The sequence below is a fragment of the Netta rufina genome (genome assembly GCF_964035555.1).
Source record: "Netta rufina genome assembly, chromosome: 29".
Classification (NCBI taxonomy): Eukaryota; Metazoa; Chordata; class Aves; order Anseriformes; family Anatidae; genus Netta; species Netta rufina.
In genome coordinates, this window is record NC_140153.1 from 1,650,808 (window position 1) to 1,663,829 (window position 13,022).

The window sequence follows — 13,022 nt, forward strand, 5'->3', positions numbered from 1 at the left end:
GCTGCTGCTGACATGCTGCGTGTGTTTCCCTGCCCTCTCTCCCAGGTGCGCCTCCATCCCGCAGCCATGTCCTGCTACGATCTGTGCCGTCCCTGTGGGCCAACCCCACTTGCCAACAGCTGCAACGAGCCCTGTGTCCGGCAGTGCCAGGACTCCCGTGTGGTGATCCAGCCCTCTCCCGTGGTGGTGACCCTGCCCGGCCCCATCCTCAGCTCTTTCCCCCAGAACACCGCTGTGGGATCCACCACCTCAGCTGCCGTTGGCAGCATCCTGAGTGAGGAGGGAGTGCCCATCTCCTCCGGGGGCTTTGGCCTCTCTGGCTTTGGTGGCCGCTACAGTGGCAGAAGGTGCCTGCCCTGCTAAATGTCCAGTGAGCGCATCGACCAGGAAGCCCGAAGCCAGGTGCCGGACTGAGGACGGAGCTGCTGGCCAGAGTTTCCAGATGGGCTGAGCACCCTTGTGGCCTCCTGCAGAGCAGAGAGGGAAGCCAGGGTGCCAGCCTGCGCTGTCTGGAAACACGGCCAGCAGACAGCTTCTTCTTCTCGCGCTTTCTTCTCTTCCTCATGAGCCCTTGCTGTCTCTTGCTGTCCTGTGCCACAGGTTCATCTGGAAGCACATCAAGGGTTTCCTGTTTGTTCTCCCTCTTGCCATGCGAGGGAGGAAGATGTGCATCCCACTGTGGTGAAGGGGGTCTGACTGGCAGCTGTCCTTGTGGCAGTCTGGACTGGATTTCTTCATCCACAAGCTGCTTTGATTCCTTCTTGAGACTCATTAAAGTTTATGCTGCACTGTGATCTGTGTCCCATCATGTTCCTTTTCTTTTGGTATTTCCAGGAAGCTGTCCACTGGGAAATCTGTGGATATATATTTTTAAATATTTATTGGAAGGTTTTGGTTAAAATATTACTTCCCTGGTTGGTTGTGTTATTACTGGCTCATACTGAATGGAACTTCTCATGCTGTCCCGTATGCTGGGGAAATTCTACAACACTTTACACCATAGCTAAAGGCCTGCCTTCCCTGACTGATTGCTTTTTCAGGCAAAGTCCTGAGTCTTGCTGTGTGGGAAGACCCTCAATAAACACCATCTTTGTTAATATTCCTGAGTCACCCTGAGCTGACAGTGGGAGCATAGTGCTGTGAACAGCTGATACCGGAGAGGGAAGGCAACAACTGCAGCAGGTGATCAGGGAACGTAGGGAACTGCAGGGAACTGGAGCTTTGGGGCAGGGTAGCATTCTGAAGACTGACTGCTGGGTAGTACTGGCCAGTGGGAAACCACATGTGTGTGTTTGCTGAGATGCATGGGGAGAGGAAATTGAGGGAAATGATTGTTGTGCTTTGTGCTGTGCTGGTGCAGCCTCACATTGAGTACTGTGTTGAGTTTTGGCTGCCACAGTATAAGAAGGTTATAAAACTATTAGAGTGTCCAAAGGAGGGCTACAAGTTGGTGAAAGGTCTCGAGGGAAAGACATACGACCAGTTTTCTCAGTCACCTGTGTTTTTCAGCCTAGAGAATAGGAGACTGAGGGGAGGCCTCCTTGCGGCCTACAGCTTCTTCACGAGGGAAATTAAAGGTAGGCCCTGTTCACTTCTCTGTGGTGACAGTGGCAGGACCTGAGGGAATGGCATGGATCTGCAACAAGGGAGGTTCAGGCTGGATGTTAGGAAAAGCTTCTTCACTCTGAGAAGGCAGTCAGCACTGGAACAGGCTCCTCCTGGGAGTGGTCATGGCACTGAGGCTGCCGGCATTCAGGAAGCGTTTGGAAACCACTCTCAGACGTATATTCTGATTGTTTGGTGGTCCTGTGTGGAGATAGAAGTTGTACTTGATGATCCTTGTGGGTCCCTTCTAACTCAGGATATTCTAGGATTCTATGAAGCAGAGGTCGTGATGCATACTTTCCTCTATAGACATCCTGCTGTCATTCTCAGGCCATGCCAGCTTGTGATGAGTTTTCGTGTTGCATGGAAAGTTTTCCAAGCATTTTGCAGTGGAGGTTATTGAATTAGCATGTAGTTTGAAAGCAGAAGTTGCAGGAAGCCTTGAGGAGGAGGAAGGAGGAGTTGTGAAGCCACTACATCACTGCACTGACCTTTGGTAGTGTGAGGGGTGTAGACTTAGCATGTGTTGGAAAGGGGTGTCTCTCCTCAAACGTCCTTCTTCTGTTGACTGGGGACTTCAGGAGGCTGCCCAGCCAAAGGAGGGAAGGGCAAAGAACATGTGAATTTCTCCTATGTGAGATTGCAGACAGTCTAAAACCCAACGGGTATCCAACCTGACTGGAAAGTTCAGCCAAGCTTTTTGTGGTAGGTTGACCCTGTATTTCTTTCAGATGACCTTGAAGCTGCTCCCTTACTGCCATCGCCATATAATGGGCTTTTAGAATCAGAAAGGAAAATATGGGAAAAGGAAGCTTGTACATAGAGAAATAACAGTTTAATAAGTAAGGAAGAAAGGAAAAAATGAAGAAGAAGTGGTGTAAAGCTATTTACCTCCAGCATGCCCAGCTGGTCCCTAAACACCTACTATGGGAAATACTTGTGCCCTAGCTTCTCTCAAATTTTCTTGCTGAGTAGGATGCTACCTTTAATGGAACATCTCTGTTTATTTTGGGTCAACCATCCTTACTGTGTTCTCTGCAAGACTTATGCCCAGACCCAGCATACTTTGCCAGGGCACAAGGGTGGGGAATTGTGTAGGAGTGAAAAGCAGAGAAAACCTTTACATTGTGCAAGCACTTCTCAGCAACAGCTAAAATGTCTTCGTGTTACGAACATAACTTTGGCTACAAGTCTCAATAACAGAACAATAGGAACTGAATTGAAGAAAATTAACTCAATTCCAGCAAGTAAAAGTACACAGTGAAAGAGTCTGGGTGTAGGTTAAGCAATGGATGTAGTTAATTGTCCTGTCAGAGAAAAGCGTTTGTAAGACAGGTCATATTTTTTGGAAGTGCTACAAAACATGCAAAATTCAATATAAAATTCCATAAAGGAAGATACCAGAGGATAAGAGACAGGCATCCCCTGGAGTGCTGCGACAGTCCTCATCAACAGCTGCATCGTCTCCTTCTGCTGACGTGTATTTTTGCCTGTAAACATTTTAGCCTCTAATCCCCTGACTTGAAGAAGCCCGCATGGCAGAATGGCTATGACACCAGTAAGGAAATGAAAGGGGAGCATTGCAGGGAACAAATAAATGCCAGAGATTGTTAAATTGTAATGTCTTGCATATGAGATGAGCTTGCTGGTAAAAACATTACGTGTGCAGATGGTGCCTCTGGGCCTGGGGCAGTTTGAAGACTATAAAAACCTGTCTAACAGTAGTCTCCTTCATCCACTTCTCTTGCCGTCTCCTCCTTGGTGAACAAGGTGAGCTGTAGGAGCCTTCTCCATACCCCCCTCTTGCTCTTCTCCCCTTGGCCTTCTGGCCTCGACCAAGTCTTTGCCTCCATGTAGCTCTTTGTGTGGTCCTTGCTCCTTGACTCTGCTCCCTTTGTTGCTGTTCTGCGTGTCATTGAGGGGAGAGGTGGGAGAAGGCCTTAGGCTGTCTTTGCAAAGGCCCTTGGGCTTCTCTCTGTCGTCGTGGGCCCTGTCCCTGCTCCCCAGACTATACATTCTGTCTTGGCCAGCAGACTGTCAGGCTGCTGCTGACATGCTGCGTGTGCTTTGCCTGCCCTCTCTCCCAGGTGCGCCTCCATCCCGCAGCCATGTCCTGCTACGATCTGTGCCGTCCCTGTGGGCCAACCCCGCTTGCCAACAGCTGCAACGAGCCCTGTGTCCGGCAGTGCCAGGACTCCCGTGTGGTGATCCAGCCCTCTCCCGTGGTGGTGACCCTGCCCGGCCCCATCCTCAGCTCTTTCCCCCAGAACACCGCTGTGGGATCCACCACCTCAGCTGCCGTTGGCAGCATCCTGAGTGAGGAGGGAGTGCCCATCTCCTCCGGGGGCTTTGGCCTCTCTGGCTTTGGTGGCCGCTACTGCGGCAGAAGGTGCCTGCCCTGCTAAAGCCCACGAGGATGTCCAGTGAGCGCATCGACCAGGAAGCCCGAAGCCAGGTGCTGGACTGAGGACGGAGCTGCTGGCCAGAGTTTCCAGATGGGCTGAGCACCCTCGTGGCCTCCTGCAGAGCAGAGAGGGAAGCCAGGGTGCCAGCCTGCGCTGTCTGGAAACACAGCCAGCAGACAGCTTCTTCTTGTTGCTCTTTCTTCTCTTCAGCATGAGTCCTTGTTGTCTCCTGCTTTCCTGTGCCATGAGTTCATCTGGAAGCAAGTCAAGAGCATCATCTTTGTTCTTCCTCTCACCATGTGAGGGAGGAAGAAGTGCTTCCCATTGTGGTGAAGGGGGTCTGACTGGCAGCTGTCCTTGTGGCAGCCTGGACTGGATTTCTTTGACCACGAGCTGCTTTGATTGCTTCTTGAGACTCATTAAAGTTTATGCTGCATTGTAATCTGTGTCTCCTCATGATACTTCCCTTTTGAGATTCTCAGCCACGCTCTCTAGAGGGAACTGGGATAACGTAGAATCTAAAGTTGTGGTTAGCCCCCACATCCTCTGTGTGCCTACAGTCCTGTTTCTGAAGCACTGAACCAGTCCCGCAGGGCTGCGCAGGTGCTGCTTGTATGTTTGCCAGACAATTCTGCAGCATTCAAGTGAGGGATTTTGGCGAGTCCCTGTCTCACCCTTGCCTACGAGAGCAAGGAGAGGAAGAAACCCTCCTGGATGAAGCTGTTGTGCCTTCCTGACCTTCTGCTCCAAAATGCAAGAGAGCCAACATCAGGGAGGGAAGCAACATGGCTTGAGAGTGGCTGTTTGGTCCAACTACACCGCGCTCTGGTGATTGCTCCTGCCACAGGGGAAACAAGGGAAAACAAGCTCCATAGCCCTTCTTCCCTTATGCTCTAGTCCTCCACAGGAGATGCTTTTGTCTGTGTCACCCACTCCTGCTTGAGGCAGAGTGAGGGGCACCTCTCATGCTATCCCCTGTGCTGGGGAAATCCTATGATGCCTTACACCACAGCTAAAGGCCTGCATTCTCTGACCAACCACTGGTATGAGGCAAAGCCCTCAGCCTTGCTGTGCAGGAAGACTCTCAGGAAACATGCTCCTTGTCAACATTCCTGAGCCACCTCGAGCTGACAGCAGGAGCAAAGTGCAGTGAAAAGCTGATACCAGGGAGGGAAGGCAACAACTGCAGCAGGCAATCAGGGAGCGCAGGGTGCTGCAAGGCATTGCAGCTTTTTTGGGCAGACCCTGAGGTGTGAGACATGTTTTTCCTTGGAAAATTAATTGAAGCTTCCTTCCTTTCTTCTTTTGGGGTAGATGCAGCTGGTGTCCTATGTCCCAAGTGCACAGGAGATTTCTTCCTCATGCATATGAGTTGTCTGAGTGCAGCAGAGGCCCAATGGCCCTCATCAGGCTCACCTGGAGCCTCCCACCACACCCTCTTCCCATTGACCCTGGTGCTATAGTTAAGTTTTGTCCTGAGCCTTTGGCCCCCCCTTCAGATCCGGGTCATCAGTGTGGGTTGCCTGCTCTGTTGCAGATTTGCTTTTGCCTGCCCCTGGGTAGCCTTGGTAGGGCTAAAGTTGCCCAGTGGTTTCCCAGCTTTCCCTTGGGTCTGTCTGTGTTACTTTTTTCTGGGCCTGCTCAGCAGTCTTTGGGCCCCGTGTTGACCCTGGTTGCTGTCACTGGACCTGACCCTGCAGTGTGGACTGTCTTGTCATCAGTCCTATGTCACCTGACCACCGAGCTAGACGCCTGGCTGAATCTGCCTTCCATCTCCTCATCTTCCTTGGTCAGGTGCTGTACAACGAGGGCCATTGCTGGTATAGCTGATGCCCTGTTGGCTGTGTGGCCTTGCTTGGCTCCTGGCTCCCATTGTGTAGGCAGCAGGTGGCTCGTACTGAGCTGTGACAGCACTCTTTGGGATAGATGTTTACTGTCATCATCAGGGTAGTACTGTGCACCTTCAAAGCTTTCCTCATCTTCCTAAATGAGGAATTTGGTCGGGCCTCTGTGATTTGACAGTTGCCTTTGTCTGCTGTCGTCCCAGCCTCATTGGGAAGGCGTTTTGTCCAGCCCTTGGGAAGACGGCCTGGCTGAGGGGCCTGAGCTGTGTATGCCTAGTATTCCTTGCTGGGCAGTCGTGCCCCCAAGAAACATGCTGCTGGTATGGCTTGGTGTCACCCCTTGGCACACGTCCCCAGGGAGGTGCTGATACCTGCTGCTGCCCAGGCTGCCCTCAACGGCACTCTCAGACCTCCCTGGTTTTTGGGCAGGGTTCTGTGTTGCACGGAAATATGGTCACATGTTTGCTGGTGTGTACTGTTCTGTCGGTATGTGGGGTCAAAGCAGAATCTGAGGCGTGGAGATGGGGAAGGAGGAAAGGAGCTGTGTTTGTTGTCCAGTATGGGGCTTTGTCTGCAGGAGACATCCCGGTTTAACAGGAGTGGGCAGCAGGAGCGAGTAGTAGAGAGAGAGCCATGTCCGTGTTTCTGAAAGAGGCCTGCTGTGGTGACAGGGGACCTCTAGTTGCTGGGGACAGAGGGGAGAGGAAAACCAGTCAGGCTTTTGTCACCTGAGAGCAAGGCTTGATCCCACAGAAGGGCTGAGGCTTGATGGCAGAGCAGCCATACTTGGAAATCTGGTGCCTAAGGCAGCCTGAGCAGGTTGATAGGTAAAGCAAAGGCTGTACCTGCTCTTTGCTGATGAGCCTGGCTGGCAGTCTGACCTTTAAGGGTGGGTTTGCATGGAAATGAGTACCCATGCATTTAGGACAAAGCCTGAAGGAAGCTGCAGGAGGGTGAGAGGCTGGCACCACTTGACAATTTGGCCATCTCCTTCTTTTTGCCTTCATCTTCTTCCTGTGCTTTTGTGTCACTTCCCCAGAAGCATTTTGGCCTGTAATCCCGTCACTTGAAAGGAGCCTGTGTGATGGAATGGGCATGTCCTGACCAGGAAAATGAAAAGGGGTCACTGCAGGGAACATAAGTCACCCATCTCTTCCATTGCGGTGTTTTGCATGCAAGATGAGTTTCTGGTATACACATTACATGCGCAAAAGGCACCTCTGGGCCTGGGGCAGTCTGGACTGGTATAAAAGCCTGTCCAACAGCAGGCTCCATCATCCTCTGCTCTTGCCTTCTCCTCCTTGGCGAACAAGGTGAGCTGCAAGTGCCTTCTCCTCACTGCCCTCATTCTCTTCTTCTCCCCTTGGCCTTCTGGCCTCGACCAAGTCTTTGCCTCCATGTAGCTCTTTGTGTGGTCCTTGCTCCTTGACGCTGCTCCCTCCATCACTGTTCTGCTTGCCAGTGAGGGGAGAGGTGAGAGGAGGTCTTGGACTGTCTTTGCAGGGGCCCTTGGGGACCTTGGCTCACAAGCCCCTCCCTGTCCTCATGTACCCTGTCCCTGCTCCCCAGACTATGCCTTCTGTCTTGGCCAGCAAACTGTCAGGCTGCTGCTGACATGCTGCGTGTGTTTCCCTGCCCTCTCTCCCAGGTGCGCCTCCATCCCGCAGCCATGTCCTGCTACGATCTGTGCCGTCCCTGTGGGCCAACCCCACTTGCCAACAGCTGCAACGAGCCCTGTGTCCGGCAGTGCCAGGACTCCCGTGTGGTGATCCAGCCCTCTCCCGTGGTGGTGACCCTGCCCGGCCCCATCCTCAGCTCTTTCCCCCAGAACACCGCTGTGGGATCCACCACCTCAGCTGCCGTTGGCAGCATCCTGAGTGAGGAGGGAGTGCCCATCTCCTCCGGGGGCTTTGGCCTCTCTGGCTTTGGTGGCCGCTACAGTGGCAGAAGGTGCCTGCCCTGCTAAATGTCCAGTGAGCGCATCGACCAGGAAGCCCGAAGCCAGGTGCCGGACTGAGGACGGAGCTGCTGGCCAGAGTTTCCAGATGGGCTGAGCACCCTTGTGGCCTCCTGCAGAGCAGAGAGGGAAGCCAGGGTGCCAGCCTGCGCTGTCTGGAAACACGGCCAGCAGACATCTTCTTCTTCTCGCGCTTTCTTCTCTTCCTCACGAGCCCTTGCTGTCTCTTGCTGTCCTGTGCCACAGGTTCATCTGGAAGCACATCAAGGGTTTCCTGTTTGTTCTCCCTCTTGCCATGCGAGGGAGGAAGATGTGCATCCCACTGTGGTGAAGGGGGTCTGACTGGCAGCTGTCCTTGTGGCAGTCTGGATTGGATTTCTTCATCCACAAGCTGCTTTGATTCCTTCTTGAGACTCATTAAAGTTTATGCTGCACTGTGATCTGTGTCCCATCATGTTCCTTTTCTTTTGGTATTTCCAGGAAGCTGTCCACTGGGAAATCTGTGGATATATATTTTTAAATATTTATTGGAAGGTTTTGGTTAAAATATTACTTCCCTGGTTGGTTGTGTTATTACTGGCTCATACTGAATGGAACTTCTCATGCTGTCCCGTATGCTGGGGAAATTCTACAACACTTTACACCATAGCTAAAGGCCTGCCTTCCCTGACTGATTGCTTTTTCAGGCAAAGTCCTGAGTCTTGCTGTGTGGGAAGACCCTCAATAAACACCATCTTTGTTAATATTCCTGAGTCACCCTGAGCTGACAGTGGGAGCATAGTGCTGTGAACAGCTGATACCGGAGAGGGAAGGCAACAACTGCAGCAGGTGATCAGGGAACGTAGGGAACTGCAGGGAACTGGAGCTTTGGGGCAGGGTAGCATTCTGAAGACTGACTGCTGGGTAGTACTGGCCAGTGGGAAACCACATGTGTGTGTTTGCTGAGATGCATGGGGAGAGGAAATTGAGGGAAATGATTGTTGTGCTTTGTGCTGTGCTGGTGCAGCCTCACATTGAGTACTGTGTTGAGTTTTGGCTGCCACAGTATAAGAAGGTTATAAAACTATTAGAGTGTCCAAAGGAGGGCTACAAGTTGGTGAAAGGTCTCGAGGGAAAGACATACGACCAGTTTTCTCAGTCACCTGTGTTTTTCAGCCTAGAGAATAGGAGACTGAGGGGAGGCCTCCTTGCGGCCTACAGCTTCTTCACGAGGGAAATTAAAGGTAGGCCCTGTTCACTTCTCTGTGGTGACAGTGGCAGGACCTGAGGGAATGGCATGGATCTGCAACAAGGGAGGTTCAGGCTGGATGTTAGGAAAAGCTTCTTCACTCTGAGAAGGCAGTCAGCACTGGAACAGGCTCCTCCTGGGAGTGGTCATGGCACTGAGGCTGCCGGCATTCAGGAAGCGTTTGGAAACCACTCTCAGACGTATATTCTGATTGTTTGGTGGTCCTGTGTGGAGATAGAAGTTGTACTTGATGATCCTTGTGGGTCCCTTCTAACTCAGGATATTCTAGGATTCTATGAAGCAGAGGTCGTGATGCATACTTTCCTCTATAGACATCCTGCTGTCATTCTCAGGCCATGCCAGCTTGTGATGAGTTTTCGTGTTGCATGGAAAGTTTTCCAAGCATTTTGCAGTGGAGGTTATTGAATTAGCATGTAGTTTGAAAGCAGAAGTTGCAGGAAGCCTTGAGGAGGAGGAAGGAGGAGTTGTGAAGCCACTACATCACTGCACTGACCTTTGGTAGTGTGAGGGGTGTAGACTTAGCATGTGTTGGAAAGGGGTGTCTCTCCTCAAACGTCCTTCTTCTGTTGACTGGGGACTTCAGGAGGCTGCCCAGCCAAAGGAGGGAAGGGCAAAGAACATGTGAATTTCTCCTATGTGAGATTGCAGACAGTCTAAAACCCAACGGGTATCCAACCTGACTGGAAAGTTCAGCCAAGCTTTTTGTGGTAGGTTGACCCTGTATTTCTTTCAGATGACCTTGAAGCTGCTCCCTTACTGCCATCGCCATATAATGGGCTTTTAGAATCAGAAAGGAAAATATGGGAAAAGGAAGCTTGTACATAGAGAAATAACAGTTTAATAAGTAAGGAAGAAAGGAAAAAATGAAGAAGAAGTGGTGTAAAGCTATTTACCTCCAGCATGCCCAGCTGGTCCCTAAACACCTACTATGGGAAATACTTGTGCCCTAGCTTCTCTCAAATTTTCTTGCTGAGTAGGATGCTACCTTTAATGGAACATCTCTGTTTATTTTGGGTCAACCATCCTTACTGTGTTCTCTGCAAGACTTATGCCCAGACCCAGCATACTTTGCCAGGGCACAAGGGTGGGGAATTGTGTAGGAGTGAAAAGCAGAGAAAACCTTTACATTGTGCAAGCACTTCTCAGCAACAGCTAAAATGTCTTCGTGTTACGAACATAACTTTGGCTACAAGTCTCAATAACAGAACAATAGGAACTGAATTGAAGAAAATTAACTCAATTCCAGCAAGTAAAAGTACACAGTGAAAGAGTCTGGGTGTAGGTTAAGCAATGGATGTAGTTAATTGTCCTGTCAGAGAAAAGCGTTTGTAAGACAGGTCATATTTTTTGGAAGTGCTACAAAACATGCAAAATTCAATATAAAATTCCATAAAGGAAGATACCAGAGGATAAGAGACAGGCATCCCCTGGAGTGCTGCGACAGTCCTCATCAACAGCTGCATCGTCTCCTTCTGCTGACGTGTATTTTTGCCTGTAAACATTTTAGCCTCTAATCCCCTGACTTGAAGAAGCCCGCATGGCAGAATGGCTATGACACCAGTAAGGAAATGAAAGGGGAGCATTGCAGGGAACAAATAAATGCCAGAGATTGTTAAAGTGTAATGTCTTGCATATGAGATGAGCTTGCTGGTAAAAATATTACGTGTGCAGATGGTGCCTCTGGGCCTGGGGCAGTTTGAAGACTATAAAAACCTGTCTAACAGTAGTCTCCTTCATCCACTTCTCTTGCCGTCTCCTCCTTGGTGAACAAGGTGAGCTGTAGGAGCCTTCTCCATACCCCCCTCTTGCTCTTCTCCCCTTGGCCTTCTGGCCTCGACCAAGTCTTTGCCTCCATGTAGCTCTTTGTGTGGTCCTTGCTCCTTGACTCTGCTCCCTTTGTTGCTGTTCTGCGTGTCATTGAGGGGAGAGGTGGGAGAAGGCCTTAGGCTGTCTTTGCAAAGGCCCTTGGGCTTCTCTCTGTCGTCGTGGGCCCTGTCCCTGCTCCCCAGACTATACATTCTGTCTTGGCCAGCAGACTGTCAGGCTGCTGCTGACATGCTGCGTGTGCTTTGCCTGCCCTCTCTCCCAGGTGCGCCTCCATCCCGCAGCCATGTCCTGCTACGATCTGTGCCGTCCCTGTGGGCCAACCCCGCTTGCCAACAGCTGCAACGAGCCCTGTGTCCGGCAGTGCCAGGACTCCCGTGTGGTGATCCAGCCCTCTCCCGTGGTGGTGACCCTGCCCGGCCCCATCCTCAGCTCCTTCCCCCAGAACACCGCTGTGGGATCCACCACCTCAGCTGCCGTTGGCAGCATCCTGAGTGAGGAGGGAGTGCCCATCTCCTCCGGGGGCTTTGGCCTCTCTGGCTTTGGTGGCCGCTACTGCGGCAGAAGGTGCCTGCCCTGCTAAAGCCCACGAGGATGTCCAGTGAGCGCATCGACCAGGAAGCCCGAAGCCAGGTGCTGGACTGAGGACGGAGCTGCTGGCCAGAGTTTCCAGATGGGCTGAGCACCCTCGTGGCCTCCTGCAGAGCAGAGAGGGAAGCCAGGGTGCCAGCCTGCGCTGTCTGGAAACACAGCCAGCAGACAGCTTCTTCTTGTTGCTCTTTCTTCTCTTCCTCATGAGTCCTTGTTGTCTCCTGCTGTCCTGTGCCATGAGTTCATCTGGAAGCAAGTCAAGAGCATCATCTTTGTTCTTCCTCTCACCATGTGAGGGAGGAAGAAGTGCTTCCCATTGTGGTGAAGGGGGTCTGACTGGCAGCTGTCCTTGTGGCAGCCTGGACTGGATTTCTTCGACCACGAGCTGCTTTGATTGCTTCTTGAGACTCATTAAAGTTTATGCTGCATTGTAATCTGTGTCTCCTCATGATACTTCCCTTTTGAGATTCTCAGCCACGCTCTCTAGAGGGAACTGGGATAACGTAGAATCTAAAGTTGTGGTTAGCCCCCACATCCTCTGTGTGCCTACAGTCCTGTTTCTGAAGCACTGAACCAGTCCCGCAGGGCTGCGCAGGTGCTGCTTGTATGTTTGCCAGACAATTCTGCAGCATTCAAGTGAGGGATTTTGGCGAGTCCCTGTCTCACCCTTGCCTACGAGAGCAAGGAGAGGAAGAAACCCTCCTGGATGAAGCTGTTGTGCCTTCCTGACCTTCTGCTCCAAAATGCAAGAGAGCCAACATCAGGGAGGGAAGCAACATGGCTTGAGAGTGGCTGTTTGGTCCAACTACACCGCGCTCTGGTGATTGCTCCTGCCACAGGGGAAACAAGGGAAAACAAGCTCCATAGCCCTTCTTCCCTTATGCTCTAGTCCTCCACAGGAGATGCTTTTGTCTGTGTCACCCACTCCTGCTTGAGGCAGAGTGAGGGGCACCTCTCATGCTATCCCCTGTGCTGGGGAAATCCTATGATGCCTTACACCACAGCTAAAGGCCTGCATTCTCTGACCAACCACTGGTATGAGGCAAAGCCCTCAGCCTTGCTGTGCAGGAAGACTCTCAGGAAACATGCTCCTTGTCAACATTCCTGAGCCACCTCGAGCTGACAGCAGGAGCAAAGTGCAGTGAAAAGCTGATACCAGGGAGGGAAGGCAACAACTGCAGCAGGCAATCAGGGAGCGCAGGGTGCTGCAAGGCATTGCAGCATTTTTGGGCAGACCCTGAGGTGCGAGACATGTTTTTCCTTGGAAAATTAATTGAAGCTTCCTTCCTTTCTTCTTTTGGGGTAGATGCAGCTGGTGTCCTATGTCCCAAGTGCACAGGAGATTTCTTCCTCATGCATATGAGTTGTCTGAGTGCAGCAGAGGCCCAATGGCCCTCATCAGGCTCACCTGGAGCCTCCCACCACACCCTCTTCCCATTGACCCTGGTGCTATAGTTAAGTTTTGTCCTGAGCCTTTGGCCCCCCCTTCAGATCCGGGTCATCAGTGTGGGTTGCCTGCTCTGTTGCAGATTTGCTTTTGCCTGCCC

The 13,022-nt window shown here is 51.7% G+C and overlaps 4 protein-coding genes across 4 annotated transcripts; all 4 read left to right on the top strand.

The window, feature by feature from the left end:
- Positions 1 to 66: 66 nt before the first annotated feature.
- Positions 67 to 363, top strand: LOC311219778 (feather beta keratin-like; the record flags this gene model as incomplete). The annotated part of the gene is made up of 1 exon (XM_084303058.1): positions 67 to 363. The coding sequence occupies one exon, from the start codon at positions 67 to 69 to the stop codon at positions 361 to 363; it is 297 nt and encodes a 98-aa protein (XP_084159184.1).
- A 3,350-nt stretch (positions 364 to 3,713) lies between these two features.
- On the top strand, positions 3,714 to 4,010 carry LOC311219779 (feather beta keratin-like; the record flags this gene model as incomplete). The annotated part of the gene is made up of 1 exon (XM_084303059.1): positions 3,714 to 4,010. One exon carries the CDS (start codon positions 3,714 to 3,716, stop codon positions 4,008 to 4,010), a length of 297 nt encoding a protein of 98 aa, XP_084159185.1.
- A 3,513-nt stretch (positions 4,011 to 7,523) lies between these two features.
- On the top strand, positions 7,524 to 7,820 carry LOC311219775 (feather beta keratin-like; the record flags this gene model as incomplete). Its single annotated transcript, XM_084303055.1, has 1 exon — positions 7,524 to 7,820. One exon carries the CDS (start codon positions 7,524 to 7,526, stop codon positions 7,818 to 7,820), a length of 297 nt encoding a protein of 98 aa, XP_084159181.1.
- A 3,350-nt stretch (positions 7,821 to 11,170) lies between these two features.
- On the top strand, positions 11,171 to 11,467 carry LOC311219774 (feather beta keratin-like; the record flags this gene model as incomplete). The annotated part of the gene is made up of 1 exon (XM_084303054.1): positions 11,171 to 11,467. One exon carries the CDS (start codon positions 11,171 to 11,173, stop codon positions 11,465 to 11,467), a length of 297 nt encoding a protein of 98 aa, XP_084159180.1.
- Positions 11,468 to 13,022: the final 1,555 nt, after the last annotated feature.